The sequence below is a fragment of the Ochotona curzoniae genome, unplaced genomic scaffold (genome assembly GCF_017591425.1).
Source record: "Ochotona curzoniae isolate NIBS_2020 unplaced genomic scaffold, NIBS_Ocur_1.0 contig_2927, whole genome shotgun sequence".
NCBI lineage: Eukaryota > Metazoa > Chordata > Mammalia > Lagomorpha > Ochotonidae > Ochotona > Ochotona curzoniae.
The window spans coordinates 2,713,550-2,729,997 of NW_024465654.1; the positions used below are offsets into that span (position 1 = coordinate 2,713,550).

General features: G+C 55.2%; 1 protein-coding gene across 1 annotated transcript; it reads right to left on the bottom strand.

Annotated features, from left to right (window-relative positions):
* Positions 1 to 257: 257 nt before the first annotated feature.
* Positions 258 to 13,753, bottom strand: TNFRSF1A (TNF receptor superfamily member 1A). The gene is made up of 10 exons (XM_040978767.1): positions 13,449 to 13,753; positions 5,747 to 5,900; positions 5,411 to 5,539; positions 5,010 to 5,159; positions 4,753 to 4,831; positions 2,420 to 2,490; positions 2,202 to 2,318; positions 1,858 to 1,886; positions 1,391 to 1,688; positions 258 to 1,289 (listed from the first exon to the last, which is right to left on the bottom strand). The coding sequence occupies exons 1-10, from the start codon at positions 13,485 to 13,487 to the stop codon at positions 982 to 984; spliced, it is 1,374 nt and encodes a 457-aa protein (XP_040834701.1). The 5' UTR covers positions 13,488 to 13,753; the 3' UTR covers positions 258 to 981.
* Between the last annotated feature and the right edge of the window lie 2,695 nt (positions 13,754 to 16,448).

Below are 16,448 nucleotides of genomic sequence, written 5' to 3' on the forward strand. Positions count from 1 at the left end.
GCTGAGGCCCTGCAGTGGGCGGCGTTTCTCCCAGAGTGCTGGTCACCCCCACCCCCACACTACCTCAAGGACCACACTTGCAACCTAAACTCGGGGGATTCTGTCAGGAACTGTGAATTTATGTATAGCCACCCCTGAACCTCTACATAAAGTTGTACATAGGAACGGCCATCTGGGGAGATGACTTGGAGTGGGTGGCTGGGTGCGCTCTCTGCCCGGCCCTCGGGATGCAGAAGCCCACAGAGCCGGACGGTTCGTTCCTTGAGGAGCAGAGCTTTAATGTCTGAGTTTTAGTGACACGTACACAGAACTCCATCGGGGCTCGCGGTGCTGCCCTTTCCCCTGTCCTAGGCAGGGGACCCAGGAATGCCAGGATTCCATTAGTGTAATGAAACTGATAGCAATCATGCTGATCTGCCGCGAAAGGCCGAGGGGCCTATCAGGGGTCCACGCAGCTTCGCTGGGAACCGCCATCTCATCTCTTGATTAGAGTGCCCCTTTACCCCGCAACCAGCCCCTTGGGCACTTGAGTGGACCTTCGCAAGTGGGCTTCAGGAAGGGGTAGCACCAGGCAAGTGGCTGCCTGCTCACAAAACAAAAATGCCCAGCGCTCAGCTCCAACGCAGAAATGGCCCCTCCTCCAAGGCGGGGGTCTAGGCTCCATCAGGGGAGGAGAAACACCGAGTCCCGCCTCACCTGAAGCGGGCGACCGGGGAAGGAAGCGGGGCCATGCCCGATGTCCTTAGATGAGCGGGGCGTGGCCTCACGGGGCGGGGCCACAGTGCCCCTCTGAGGTCCTTAGATGAGCGGGGCGTGGCCTCGTGGGGGCGTGGCCTCAGCGCCCCTGACGTCCTGCAGAGGAGCGGGCGTGGCCTCATGGGGGCGGGGCCGCAGTGTCTGATGTCCTGTAGCGGGGCGTGGCCTCGCGGGGAGGCGGGGCCACAGCGCCCCTTCGAAGTCCTGCAGAAGTGAGGCTAGGCCTCACCGGAGAAGGTGGGACCCCGCGGGCTGGTAGGCGGGGGCCTTCAGCGCCTCCTGAATGTCCTCCACGCAGCCGACCAGGTCCATTTCGCGGAGCACACGTTCCAGCAGGTCCAGAGTGGCTTCGTGGCGCGGTTTGCGCTGCCGCCAGGCCGCCAGCATGCTGTAGTGAGCTTCCCGCAGGCAGCGCCCGTTCTGCAGCTCCAGCCGTTCGATCTCATGCTCGCTGAGCCCCAGGCGCCGTACGAACTCCTTCCAGCGTCCCGGGGGCACGCCATCCACCACGGCGTACAGCGTGACGGGGTCGGCTGCGGGGACGCGGGACGGTGAGCCTCGGGCGGCGGCCCTCCCCTCGACCCTGCTTCTTCCCGGAGCCCTCCTCTCCACCCCAGCCGCACCCCTCACTCACTGTCTGCACGCTGCGGCTGCGGCTGCGGCTGCGGCTGCGGCTGCGGCGGGGCGCTATCCTCCGCTTTGTACGGCGGGGTGATGGGGGCGGAGGTCAGGACGGTGCTGAAGTCGTGGTCAGCCTCCCGGCAAGTGAAGGCCACCTCCCCGGAGGCTGACACAGCGCTGAGGTTGGGCCAGTTCTCAGGGAGGCGGGGAAGGGGGCTGAAGCCTGAAGTAAGATAGGCGCCTGAGATGGGACACGTGCCTGGGGCAGAAGGGAAGGGTTTCGCAGTGATTCTCTCTCTGTCCGGCTCCCCCTAAAAGAGAGTGTTGGGGTGGAGGGCGGGAGAGTCAGTCTCAGCGCTGTTCACTGGGGTTGGGGGTCGGGCCGGAGGCAATGAGGGGAGTCCCGGGTGGGAGTCCCGGGTCTGGGTGTTCTAGTAATAAGGAACAGTCAGAGAAGTGTGGTCTCCACTGTCAACTCACCTCTTTGACAGGTGTAGCTTTCCCACAAACTGAGAAGAAAAAAAAAAAAGCATCAATTTCACTTCCCCAGTTTTCAGCCCTGGTAGCGGGGTACTGGAGACTTGCGGTGACATGCCTCATGGCTTATGTGACCCCAGGGAAAAGAAAATGCCTGCTGGAGTGTGACATTCCTTCCCCCAGCCCACCCCCAAGCCACTCAGGGTCTTCCCCCCGACACACACACAGGACCCACAGAGCGTGGGGGGGACACTCCTTCCCAGGCACTCCACACTGAGCCACCCACAGGCTTCCCAGGCTCACAGCGCCCTTACCCCTCCCACCGCCCCACCGCCCCACTCACTCACCGATGGAGTAGAATTTGGGCTTCCACCGCCGCTGGTAGTGGCACATTAAAAGGATGAAGAGGAGGGACAGCATACAAAGACCAAAGATGATCACCAGGGGTAGCAGCACTTTGGTGCCTGGAGACGGTTGGGGGGGGGGTTCATGGTCAAAGGACTGGAGGGATGGGTGCAGGTGCTGGAGCTGGGAGAGGCAGCTAAGCAAGGGAGGCACTCCTCACCTGGGTCCTGAGGGTGCTGGACCGTTTCAGTGGGTGGCTGGCACAGCTTCTGGCACTCAGGATCTTTACATCTGAAACCAGAGGTGGCTGTGATGAGCTGAAGCTCTGCACGGGAGGGACACACGGAGACACACAGAAGTGTATACAACACACAAGACACAGAGACACACAAAACAGACCCATCCACAACAGACACAAAACACACATACACATACACACACACACAGATACACACACAGAGCTTACAGATGCACAACACAGATACAGACACACACATACAACACACAAAAAACAGACAGACACACTGGCACATACGAGACATGAAACAGGCAGACACACAAAACACAGGTTCATACAGAACACAGACATACCATGCACACACACAAAACAACCTGTCTCACAAACGCCTTTTGTTTCTCAAAAGACCTATCTTGGAAACCGATGCAAAAGAAACATAATCCCAGAGAAGGATTCATGTTTTGATTGAAAGGCATCTTCAGAGGGACGGGTCCTGAGGCACAGCAAGTTAAAATGCCACTCGGACACTACATCTCTGAGCAGTGTGCGGGGCGGCTGAGCCCCTGCCTCCACTCCCTAACCAGCTTCCTGCTAAATGCAGCAGAAGGCAATGGGCTCTAACTCACATGCCTGGGTCCCTAATGCCCAATTGGGGAGACCCAGATGGAGCTCCTGGCACAGGCCCGGCCAAGTCCCAGCTACTGTGGCCATTTGGGGAGTTAAACCAGTGGAGGAAAGATCTTTCCCAGTCTCTGTCATTCTGCCTTCCACATAAAAATAAATAAATCTTAAAAACAAAAGTGCACTAGGAAAATGAAGTCAGAGCATGAATCCCAACCATTCACTTGCCAGCAGGATTGATGCTAAGCCAGCCACTTGCCACTTTCCCTGTAAGCCTTAGCTTCCCCATCGGTGCCAGAGATGACATGGTTTTGCCTGGCATACTAGTCCTCCTGAGAAGGCAGCTACCAGGGGACTGCTTCCCCGTTGGGCTGATGAGCATGTGGCAAAGGGACGGGAAAGGACTTTGCAGCACTAGTTACAGAACTGACTTGTGAGTTGGTGACACAGTTATTTTGTAGTGTGGTAATTTCCACAACCTTTCCTTTCTTTTAAGGTGTATTTTATTTTACTTAAAAGGTAAAGCAGCAGAGGGATAGAATCTTTCATCTGTTGGTTCACTGGCTGTGACACTTGGAGCTGGGCCAGCCTGAAGTCAGAAGGAGCCAGACTCCCATGTGGGTCTCCCATGTGGGTGCAGGGGCCCAGGCGTTTGGTTCCTCTTCCGCTGCCTTCCCAGGCTCATTAGCAGGGGAATGAGTGGAAAGTGGAGCAGGGGACACTTGAGCCTGTGTTACAGGCAGTGGTGACCTCACCTACTAACCCTGGTCATGCTTCTCACATGGGTGTCACTATCCTAACATTAAAGATAAGGAGCGATGAAGACACCAGTTAAGAAGCCTTCATGGCACATTGAAATGTCTGGATTTCAGGCCTGGCTCCGTCCTCACTCCCTGCTTCCTGCTAACGTGCACCCTGCGAGACGTGGTGATGACTGAAGTACGCGGGTCCCTGCGCCCCACAGGAGAGATTGGATAGTTTCTGGCTCCTGGCCTCCAACTCAGCCCCACCAGTGCTGCAGGCATAGGATAGGATCAAGCTCTTTCTCTCTCGCTACTGCTCAAATGACTAAACAAAATGCTTTTTAAAAGGTAAGTAATGAGGCTGGCACTGTGGTATAGTGGACTAACCCTATGTCGCCAGCATCCCGTGTGAGTCCTGGTTCAAATTTCAGCTGCTCCACTTCCAATCTGGCTCCCCAATAATATGCCAGGGAAAGTAGCAAAGGATACCCAACATCCAGGTTACCAGTGCCACGTGGGCAAACAGAAAAGAAGCTCCTGGCTCCTGGCTTCAGCCTAGCCCAGCCCTGGCTGTGGTAGTCACCTAAGGAGTGACTCAGTGGGTGGAAGACTCTCTCAAAATCTCTAATTCTGCTTTTTAAATAAGTAAAATAAGTTATAGAGATACAATATTTAAGTTATATATAATACATACATTAGATATAATAAATTATATATATGGAACTAAGTAAGACTCAGAGACATTAAGTAACTTGCCCACGGTCGCACAACCGGTGCATGGTTAGGCCAGAATTGAAACCCAAGAATGTTCAATTCTGAAAGCCTTCACACTTTCCTCTTTTCAAGGGAGTGTTTAAGAAAAGCCCATGTGTGTCCTGGCTCTCCGCCTCAGCCGTCAGAGCCCAGCCCACGCCGCCTCCCTGGTGGCCGGCAGCTGGCACAGATACTTACTGACTACAGGAGATGCACATGTTTTTACTTAGGTAGAAGCCTGCGTGGCAGGTACACACGGTGTCCTCATGCTCCTGGCCTGCAGGGAGAAGAAATACCACAGTTACAGGAGGGGCACCCGACAACCCAAGGACGCCCTGCAATGGAGGAGGAGAGAGGTGCCCAGAGACCAGCCCTCCAGCACCGCGGCTGCGAGAGTCTGGCAGAAAGGGAGCACCACCATCCACCAGGGCCTTGAAGGGGCAGGTCCTGCTCACAGGGCTTGGTTACGGTTCCATTAGGGCAGAGGCTGCAGTTTTCGCACTTGAACATGTCTCTGGACACGGGGCTCCGGTATTGGTTCTTCCTGCAGCCACATACGGTGTCCTGGTCCACTGTGCATGGAGAAATCTCCACTTGCCTCATTTCTGTTGAGAGGGTGAGGTGGCACATGAGTTCTGCATCCCTCAGCTGCGTCCACCCCACCGACCCTTCCATGGCATCCCCGTTCTTGGACGCTCCTCCTCCCGTGTATGCGTGTGTGTGTGTCTGTCTGTCTCCTTGACCCACGCAGGGCCACTGTCACACAGCCCTGCCCTGTATAGGCTCCTGCAGGGCTAGGCTCACACGAGGCTCCAGCTAGCAGCACGTCCTGGCTCTCTCCCCAGGGCACACGTACCCGGTCGGCATTTGGAGCAGCTGAGACACTGGTTGAGGAAATTTTCCGAAGCGGTATAGGTGCCCTTTTCGCACTCCCTGCAGTCCGTTTCCCGTCCTGGTTCTGGACAGTCATCGTATAAGTAGGTTCCTGAGAACGAAGCATTTGGGTCAGGCTGCAGCAAAGTGCCCTGCTGCCCTGGAGTCCTTGGGAAAGGAAAGTGGCAGGGGCAGGGAAACCCCAACCCAGGAGAGGCAGCAACGTTACGGGAGGTGGAGGGGGCAGAGGGATTGCCAGGAGAAAAAGCCAAGGAAGAAGCAGGGGCCCCCATCCCGGAGCAAATCTGTTGTCTCCCACCTTTGTGACACTTGGTGCAGCAGATGGACTTGTTCCGCCGGTGGCTGTATTTCCCCTGGGGGCACGGACTGTCGCTCTCCTCCAGGTCCCCAGGATAGGCAACCAGTCCAATAACCCGTAAGGGATATATTTCCATGGACAGGGCCAGGAGCACCTGGAGAAGAATCACACAGAGAAGACGCCCTTAGGAGAGGAAAGTGCAGGAGGACCCAGAAGTGGCAAATTAAAAACTCCCTCCCAGCTTCTACCGCTGCCCAGGCCACTGCTCACTGACGGTCTTGCTTGGCAGCTGGCACCACCACGTGATTAGATGCTGAACTGTGGCCTGTGTGCTGACTGACTGCTGTCCCTTCAACTCCAAGGCCTAGAGGATCCTGGGGGCCCTAGGCTGTATTTGACCCTTACTCAGAGTCCCTCCCTGTAGCTAACAATGATACACACATGGCGGATATACAAGGAATGTTTTCTGGACCCAGAACTAGCAGGCTACTTCCATGCTGACCCTTTCTTCCAACAAGCACCCCCAAAAGATTGAGGAGCATCTCTCCCAGGTAGAAGTGGGCTTCAGAGTCAGGATTACATCCCTGGACTAAGTTCTACTGCAGAATAATCCAGGAATAATCCAGGCCCATGCTGGTCTTGGAGAGTCCGCAGAGTCAAAAGAGGCGTGTTTTTCTGTTTTGTTCTGTTTTGTTAGAAGGAGTGTTTTTAAAACTGTGCAAACCTCGCCTTAGGGATCCTGCCCTCACACTTCCGCCCTCTCCCACCAGGAAACTGATACAAACACTCCAGTTTGGCAAGAATAAACAGGGAGGGGAACTAAGAGGGAAAGTTCAGAGGTCAGGATTGGGATCAGCAGGTGACAAATGAGGTGTTGGCAGCAGTGGGCAAAGACAGTCACGCAAATCCAGGATTTGGTTCTGATGACCAACAAAACAGGAGCTGAGGAACTGCCAAGCATCCTGAAGCCTTGTGCAACCAGGCCATTTGGAAGCAAGCTTCTGTGTTTTTGTTTTTGTTTTTTTTTAACAGCCTCTGGCCAAGCCCACAGCACCTGAACAGCTTGCCCTGTTCTGGTAACTTTAAGCAAAGCCAGGAGGCCAGGGCAGGATGTCTCCAAATGTTTAGATAGACCAATCAGATCATAGAATTACAGCCCAGGAGGGGAGGGTGTTGCAGCGTCCCTCCCACCCCACCACCTCCACCACGGGACCAGCAGCTCCAATCTCCTCAGCTCCACTTTTGGGAACAGGTAGCCCCTAAGTCAGCCACTGGGCGACGCTGCAACCCCAGGAGCACAGACCTGGAAGGTCAGCCCCCCCCCCAGGGAGAGAGGGACCCAGCCAGCAGGGGCGCCCGCTGCCACCCAGAGGCCAGCAGGAAAGGCTGGTGACGGGAAGACCTTCGCTGTCCTGAAAGTGTGGCTTCTTTCCCCGAAGGAAGGACTTAGAGCACGAAGGTCATTGGCACCTCTCAGGCTCATGCCCTGGAGCTAAGCCACAGGGCAAAGAGAGAGAGAGTCTAGGGGTGGAGAAAGTCAGGGTCTCTAGGGCCCAGGTAGGGGGAGGGAGTTCCTGGGGGGGAGCGTCTGGCCAGTGAGGGAGACACCTCCCGAGAAGAAGAGGAGGGACGGAGGTTTGCTCAGGCCTCGCAGGGCACGCGTGTCCTCTCCACATCCAGGCCTCCTGGGGTTAAGTCAAATCCGGGAAAGCGAAATCTTTTCCCAGCAGCTCCGCCCCGTGACTCAGGCCAGAGGGAGGGAGGGGATGGAGAGCGGAGGAGAGGGAACTAGCAGGTTCCCTAGCTCCTCAGGGGTCATGAGTCAGCAGGAAGAGCCCAGCCAGCAGACCCATCCTAACCTTCCTCCTCCCAGCCAGTCCCTCTAGCTCGGTTCCCACTCAGCGCTCTTGCAGCCTGTAAGCCTGAGCACCACTGAACCATGGGACCCCTGGCCCACTTGGCCTGCACATTTCAGGAAATGCCTCCCTCTCCCGTTCCATCTCAAAGGAAGTCTCCCTCGACCCCTGGCTTCCTCCCACTCCACCTCCCTGAAGGCCAAGGGGTTCCTTCCCTGCCCCGCCCCCGTTCCTCCTCCCCGTAGATCCAGTCTCCAGCAGATAAAGTCATCCCCTGGGCTCTCTTTAACAGCCCCCTGGCGTGCCCCAGTTCCAGCAAAGCGCAGACCCAAGCTGCCCTCCTGGCCTGGGTTCACCGCATTCCCACAGCCTGGCTGGTTCTGGCATTTGGGGCCCTCTCTGCAATCCCAGCCAATCCAAAATCTCCACAGCTCCCCACTTTCCCCCCACCCCCTCAAGCACCCTGGCCTTGAAGGAAAACTCTGAATATCCACTTCCAGGAATTGGGGGGGGCGGGTAAGGATATAAAAGGGAAGCAGCGTCAGGGCCCAGGTCTCTCTGGGTCAACTCGCTCTCTGGTCCCTAGAAGCTGGGGTCTCCAGGCTCCCCTCCAATGGGCACCATCACTCAGAGGCACTGCCTGACCCACAGAACCCAGTTCCTTGACGTTTGCATTCTATGGCAAGAGAGCAGAGCCGGAAGGTAAGCTCCAGCTGAGTGCTGTACCCAGGAAGCCGGGGGTGCTGGTGCAGAGACAGTAGGGGGGCGGCCCAGCACCCCTCCAACTCCTCCACAGCTTCCGCCTAGAGAGGTTCTCAAGTGTGACTTCCTGTACTGTGGCTACAGCGCTGTGGGGGAGAAGCTGCACCACCCACTGGACCTTGTGGTCTAACCTGACCCACCTACCTCTCAGGCACCCATCAGCTGTACTGTCTCCGCACTCCTGCACTCTTTCAGTGACAATGTGTGAGTTTCTTTAAGGTCAAGACCCCTGCCAGCTTCTCACTGGTCCCAGGGGCCTCCCCCTAGAGATCCCACCTCCTCATCACAAAGCCCTGGATAGGGGGGCGGGAGGGGGCTGGTTGGGGGAGACTGACACACACTTCCCCAACCCAAACCTAAAGCCTACAGCCACTCAGCCCGCTGTGAACTCGATACCACCATACCACAAACTGATGGTATCTCCTTTTGGCTCTTATCATAATCTGGTTGTGTTGGTCAGGAGATACCATCTCTCCAGGCAGACCATAAAGACAATGAAAAGACAGACAGCCCAGGTCTTGGTCAGTCGGTGTCATCCTGCTGGGCAGCGGGCACAGGTGCGCTGATGGCCCAGGGACTCACCTGCTGTGCACTCGTGGTGGGCCCAGTGGAGTCCCCCAACCAACACATACCCCTGTGACTGCTCCTTCCTTGTGGAGACCCAAGGACGCGTGGAAGCGACGAATGCAAACCATAGGGCTGACAAGCCTTGCCTGGGCCTGCCCCGTCTGCACATCCACTTGGCCATCCCCCTGACCATGCATTGGACACAGCCCAAACCGCATGTGTCCATCTCACCTATGACCCAGTCTCATAAATGTCACACCACCAACGCCGAGGCTGCTGACGTCATTCCTGCCTCAGAACACTCCCATTCCTACTCAGGCTGCCATACCTGCCCGTCTGAACACCTTCCTCTGGGGTCTCTCTCCCCTCGGCCACCAATACCACCTGCCATGGATGACTGCAACTGTCTCCCAGCCTGTTCCCTGCTCCAATTCAACCTACACTTTCTGATTAGCACACAAGCTTCAGCTTGTCCTGGCTGGCTAGCTGGCACATGCATTTGCCTCTTCATCTCCAAAACCTGACTTCAAACATCACTTCTGATGGCGGAGGCTGCTCCCTGCCACATATCTCACTTTTCTTCTGAACAGCCCAGGCTCAGAGCAGCAGACACTGCAAGTGCGGGCTCTGAATGAGTGAATGAACTCCCTACCCTTGGTCTATCTTCATTCCCACCCTGCCCCACTCCTGCCACAAACTTCCCACCAGGCTTCTAGTCCTGACTGTATTCAACAAATTGGTAAGGAGCACAGGTTCCCTAGAGGTGCTTCTGTTGGGAAGAGCCAAGACACCCCCTGATAGGCCCTGGGGTGGATCTGGGGGCAGAGCCCCTGAGCGAGCCAGGCAGGGGGTACAGGGAGGGGGAAGCTCCTGCATTTCCTCAAGGTGCAATCTGTCCCCCCTTCTGCCCATAAGAGGTCAGGAAACTCAGGCGTTCTCCACCCCACCAAAGCCCTCCACCTGCCGTTTGTGTTCCAGGACATCACAGTGCATCGGTGGGCATTTCCCTTCAGAGTGTTCTGAAGTTTTTGCTGTGAACTCTCTCGGCTCCTAGACTGGGAAGCTCTTGGGGAACAGTGAAGTCCTGCTTGCTTGGCCACACTCTCCTTACGATCCTTCCCTCCCAGTCCCACTCGCAAGGCCACTGCCTACAGCCGCATAGAACACACTCGCTGCCCACAGTATGGGGAGAACCCGGAAAGTTCAGGAACAGCCCTCCCCATCCCTCCTGCTTGCCAGCCAGCACCCACCTGGGCTACATCCTGCGACAGTCATTGCCATCCTGAGCTACAGTAGCAGCTCGCTACCCAGCATGCTCCTCTTGCTGTAGTTTCCTTTATTCTCTTGTTTTCTAAGCACAGGTGGCCACTGAGCCATCATTATTACCAACGACCACACATACAGGCTGAACACTTCCTTGAGTATTCTTTGTCTACTGGGTCCTATTCTATTGGGTCGAGAACTTCATAAGGGGGGTTGTTTGCTGCAGTCCTTATGCCATGCCTCACAGACCACAGGTGCTTGATACTCCAGAAAATACGAGGGGACCTCAGAAATTTCATGGTATATGGAGTCCAAAGCTAAGATTATTTTTTTTACTAATTTTTTTGCTAAGATTTTTTTATATTATTATTACAAAGTCAGACATACAGAGAAGAGACAGAGAAAAAGATCTTCCATCTGATGATTCACTCCCCAAGTAACTGCAATGGGCTGAAGCTGTGCCAATCTGAAGCCAGGAGCCAGGAACCTCTTCCAGGTCTCCCATGCGGATATAGAGTCTCAAAGCTTTGGGCTGTCCTGAACTGCTTTCCCAGGCCACAAGCAGGGAGCTAGATGGGAAGTGGGGCTTGCCTGGATTAGAACTGACACCCATATGGGATCCTGGTGCTTGCAAGGTGAGGACTTTAGCCACTAGGCTATCGCACTGGGCCGGTAAGATTATTTTTAAATGCAAAAATGTTTGAGATTGGGCCCAGTGCAATGGCTCAATTGGCTAATCCTCCCTCTCCAAATGCCAGGAGCCCATATCGGTGCTGGTTTATATCGCAGTTGCTCCACTTCCCATCCAGCTCCCTACTTATGGAGGACAGCCAAAAGCCTTGGGACCCTGCACCCATGTGGGAAACCCAGAAGTAACTCCTGGCTCGTGCAGTTGTGGCCATTTGAGAGTGAACCAGCAGATGAAATATCTTTCTTTCTCTTCATCTCTCTGTAAATCTCTTTCCAATAAAAATAAATAAATCATACAAAAAAATTTTTAAATTGAGATCCAGACTTGGGCCTAGTTTTTTTTCACCATGTGTATTTTCTATGAAGTTTTTGAAAACTCGTGTCCTTCACATATCGACCTACCCTCACCTCCAGAACAACATAAGAAGGCAGGGTTGATTTAACCTGCTCAAGTTCACACAGCTGTCTGATGGGAGGGAGTCGGATTTGGATCCAGGTGATGGAGTGCCAACAAAAGAAGAGGCTGCCCAACCCAGATCAGATCCCCAACAATCACCAGCGCTGGGTAGGGGAGGGAAGAACTGGGGAAGGCAAATCTGGAGAAGGGAAGGGGAGTGGAAGAAGAGAAGAACAACCAATGGAAGGAATGGCACAAAGGGCGGCCCTGGGGTTAAGAAGCTGATGGGGGCTGGCACTGTGGCCCAGGGCATTAGGCAACCCCCCTCTTATCAAAGCATGAGTTCGAGCTCCAGCTGTTCTGCTTTCGATCCGTCTGATAGTATGCCTGGGAAGGCAGAGGAAGATGGCCCAAGTGTCACCCATGTGGAAGACCCGGATAGGTTCTCTGGCTCCTGACTTCAGCTTGGCTCAGCCCTAACCATTGTGGCCACCTGGGGCGTGTGATCCGAAGAATGGGAAATCTCTTTTTGTCTCTTGTTCTTATTTCTCTGTTTCTATAATTCTCTGTTCTCTATAATTCTGCCCTCTCCCCCCAATTTTTTTTAAGATTTAATTATTTGGAAGGCAGAGTTACAGAGAGAAAGAGTTGGTTCACTCCAGAAGTGTCTGCAATAGCCACAGCTGGGAGCTTCTTCCAGGTCTCCCACGTGGATGCAGGGGCCCGAGCACGCCAGCCATCCTCTGCTGCTTTCCAAAGTGCATTAACCGGGGGTTGGGACAGAGGTAGAGCAGCACCACTCACAGGATGTCACCGGTTAAGACACCTTTAGGGGACATCAGTGCTGCAAACAGAGGCTTGGCCTACTACACCGTGGTGCCGGCCCCTAAAAGAAGTAAATCTCAAGACAGACAGGAAAAGAAGAGGCTGCTTGGGACACTGGCATTCTATATCACAGTGAGTTCAAGTCCCGGCTTCATTTCAGATGAACCGTCGTGCTGCTGCAAACCCTGGGAAGCAACAAATGATGGCTGAAGTACTTTGGTCCCTGCCACCCACGTCATAGACTTGGATGCAACTCTTGGCTTCTGGCTTCAGCCTGACCCAGCTCTGGCTCTTGTGGACATTTGGGAAATGAATCAGTAGACGGAAGGTCTCCTTCTCCTGCTCTCTGTCTCTCAAATGAATAAATAAACTTAGAAAAGGAAGCAGCCCTGAACGACGGAGAAGAGAGTAGGGAATGGTGGGAGACAGGGAGAGGCGGAGGCGGGCGCAGCGACGAGAGGGGCGAGGACGTGCCAGGCACTGGTCCACACAGTCGGGGAAAGCCCACCCTTCATGATGGGGACCGCGGCTTTAAGTATGGAAAAAAGAAACTTGCAGGAGCCCGGAGGAGAAATGAGGATACAGCGAACAGAGCCTGGAGTCGGAGAAAGGCATTCTCCAGTGACGAAAACAACTTTCTACCAACTTCCCCAAAATGGAAGGTGGAAGAAGAAACTAAACATTGACACTCAGGTCTGCCGGCCGCAGGTCCCTGCGTGGGTCGGGTGGTGGCAGCCACCTCACTGGGGTCCCACCCCTGGGGACCTCCCACCCAGCCAGGGCAGAGGGGAAGAGGAGGTCCCCCAACTCCCAGGCAGAGGAAGGTGTGCACTTGGCATAAGCCTGAGGTCTCGCTCTCCACTCCCAAACCCACTCCACTCACGCCACCCTCCCGACTCAGTTTACCCACCTCGCTTGCCTTTCACTCTTTGCCTTCTAATGGGGTTTCTTCTGGCAGCTTCAACACCCCAATCCCCACTCCCAGCCCAGAACCCCAGACCTGCTAGACTCTGACAAGTCTGACCCCCTCCACCCCACACACACACACACCCCAGCGCGGCAGCCTGCCCATCACCACTGTCCCCTCGCCATTCCCAGACTCCCCCTCGGCCCGCACCTTTCCCTTCCTTCACTCTTTCCCCCTTTCACACACGTTCCTGTCCCCTGCCCCAGGATGACCCCTTCTCCAAGAGCAGCGACACCCTGTACGGGCGGCGCCGGGGAGCCTGGGGCCCCGCGCGGGCCTGCGACGGGCAGGGAGCCAGGCCCACACAAGGGAAGCGTCAGCCCCGTCGTGGCGGCCGGTGGCCTGCCCCGCTCCCGCCTCGCTCCCCGGTCTCACCAGCGGCAGCAGCAGGCCAGGCACGGCGGGGAGGGCCATGTCCGGCCGGCGGGGGCCTCTCACTCCCCCATTGGGACTCGGGCGACGGAGGCGGCGGCGGTGGAGGCCAGGGATGAACGGCTGAGTCCGGCAAGGGCCCAAGTGCAGCCAGGCGCGGGGCGGACTTGGGTCGGGGAGTGTAGACTCGAGTGGAGGCCACGGCCCGGTCTCAGGGTTCTCGAACCCAACGCCAGGACTGGAGCCCCATCCAGAGAACTCGGAGAACTTTCAGCCGGAGAGAGAGAAGAGGTGGGAGGAGAAGGCTGAGCGGCAGCCGGCAGGGTGTTGCAACGCGCGGGACAGGAAGAGCTTGGAGAGGAGGCGGGAGGAGGGGTCGAAGGTTCTTTAACTCTTCGCAGCCCAGCCGGAGGCAGTGGCGTCTCCAATTTGGCTGCCTCGTGGCCCCCCTTACCCCATAACCCACCACTCTGAACACCTGCTCAGCCAAACTCCAGGTGCAGCGAACCCTTCCCCCACCCCATCACCAGCCTGTCCCAGTGGGGCAGCAATGGAAAGACCCAAAGACCTGGAATCCCAGTGCCCTGGGGTCCAGTTCAGCTGGGTGGTCTTGGACCCATCACGAAGCCTCCCTGAGACTATTTTCCAGTCTGCAAAATGGAGATAAGCTGTCTCTTGGAATTGCTACAAGGATTGCTAGAAATGGAGTTGCTTTGCACCTGCGTCCTGACACAGAATAAACTGTCAAATGATCTCAGCCCCTTCGTCCTTGCCCCTCCTGCCCCCACTTTCTTAGGAATTACCCAGCCAGCCCAAACCTCTGCCTCTGCCCTAGCCTTAGCTTGCTGGCTTGACTGTTTCCTGGCGTTCTGTTCTCACCCAGTCTCTGGGTAAGCCTGCCTGTGCCACTGATGATGGGACATACAGCAACCCTTCTCACCTGTGGAAAGGGGTATGGTCCTGTCTGCTCAGCACCGCCCCCTCCCACCTTGTGAAGATGCTTTGGAAATACCGGGGTCTGCCCGATGATACCCCCAAATGCTCTGGTACATTGGCCTAGAGCCTTGACCCTGGGAGACAACCTGGTGCTACCCTCTGACTTTGTAGAGGGGCAATCAGGCTCAGAGGCGAGAGGTACAGAGGGAGACAGAGCAGTGGCGAATTCAGGACTCCTGATTTCCTTATCCACTTATCTCCTGGGGTATGAGCTACTAACTGCTCAGGTGCAGGAGGAGCAGCCAGCATGGAAGGCCCGGGCGTTGCTGGAGGTGGGGCTGTACAGGCAGACTGCGGCCAGGTGAGCTCCCTGGGGAACCAGTTAGCGCTTGGGTCAGGCCCTCCCCAGAGGCTTCCAGAGTAGGAAGGGGACAGCCTGGGCTGGAGAGACGCTGTTCCTGGGGGTCATGCTCCATCCTTTAATTCTGCTTAGACCAGTGGACAGTTGTACAAAAAGTATTAGAGTGCTGCTCTGAGTCCCAGCCGCTCCACTTCCAATCCAGCTCCATACTAATGTGCCTGGGAAAGCAGCAGAAGATGGCCCAAGTGCTTGGGTCCCCATGCCCACGTGGGACACCCAGAAGAAGCTCATCAGTTACCATACAGGACTGGTCCAGCTGTGGCTGTTGTAGCCATTTGGGGAGTGAACCAGCAGATATGAAATCTCTTTTCTTCTCTCTCTATAACTCTGTCTTTCAAACAAAACTAAATAATGTTTTTTCAAGATTTCGTTTATTGGAAAGTCAGATTTTACAAAAAGATGGAGAGAAAGATCTTTCATCTGCTGATTCACTCCCCAAGTGGCCACAATGGCCAGAGCTAACCCAATCCGAAGCCACAACCAGGAGCCTCTTCCAGCTCTCCCACATGGGTGCAGGGTCCCAAGACTTTGGGCTGTCCTTGACTGCTTTTCCAGGCCATAAGCAGGGAGCTGGAAGGGAAGTGGAACAGCCAGGATATGAATCAGCACTCAAATAGGATCCCAGCACATGCAAGGTGAGGATTTAACCACTAGGCTGTCGCACCGGGTCCAAATAAATGCATTTTAGATAAACAAGCAAATAAATAAATAGGGGCCAGCATTCTAATGCAGTGGGCTATGACACTGGCAACCCCCCTTAGCACTCTGGTTCAAGTCGGGTGCTTCACTACAGCACCAGCTCCCTGCTAATACACCCAGTAAAGCCTCAAAAGATGGACCAAGTGGTTGAACCCCTGTACCCACATGGCAGCTCCAGATAGATTTCAAGTTTCCTGGTTTTGCTGTGGTCCAATTCCGGCTGTTGGAGCAAATAGGGGATGAATCAGCAGATGGAAATTCTCTTACTCGCTCTGTAATTCTGCCTTTCAAATAAATAAACAAATCTATTAAAAATAAAATAGACTAAATGGCTATATCAGACTGAACAAAGCATAGCGTTGGACTGACTGACCAGGTCCCAACATAAAGAAGAGGGACAGCTCATTTTGCTGGAGCCCTCACAGGGCCGGGTGGGTGAGCGAGGCACACAGTGTTTAGGGAGTCTACTGCGTGTGAAGCCTTCTGTAGGTGACGGTGATACTGACAGTCATAACAGGGGCCGGTGCGGGAGCTCATGGTGACGAGAGGATCTCAGAATATACAAAGCTAACGTCATGGAGATGAGAACGAGACAGGAGTATCTCCATGGGTAGAGAAGATAATGATGGGAAAGAAAGGGGAACAGGTGCAGATGATTTGGCTCTTAGGGTCTGAGGGCAAAGGCTGCAGCAAAGGGCTTAGGCAGGAGACACACCCCCTCTTCCTCTCACACAAACACCCCAGAAGGGCACTGGACTCCAGGGCCAGGTGACACAGGTTCCAGCCCCAGCCCTGTGTGTGTGTGACCGAGAAGCAGGTTGAATCACAGCACACCCGTGTCCCAGGCTCATTCTGAAAGAATCATGCCCCTGACCGGGTCACTCCACCCATTTTAGCCCTCTACAGATGCTGAGGCAATAACGCAAGTTCTCCTTGGTACTCTGCCT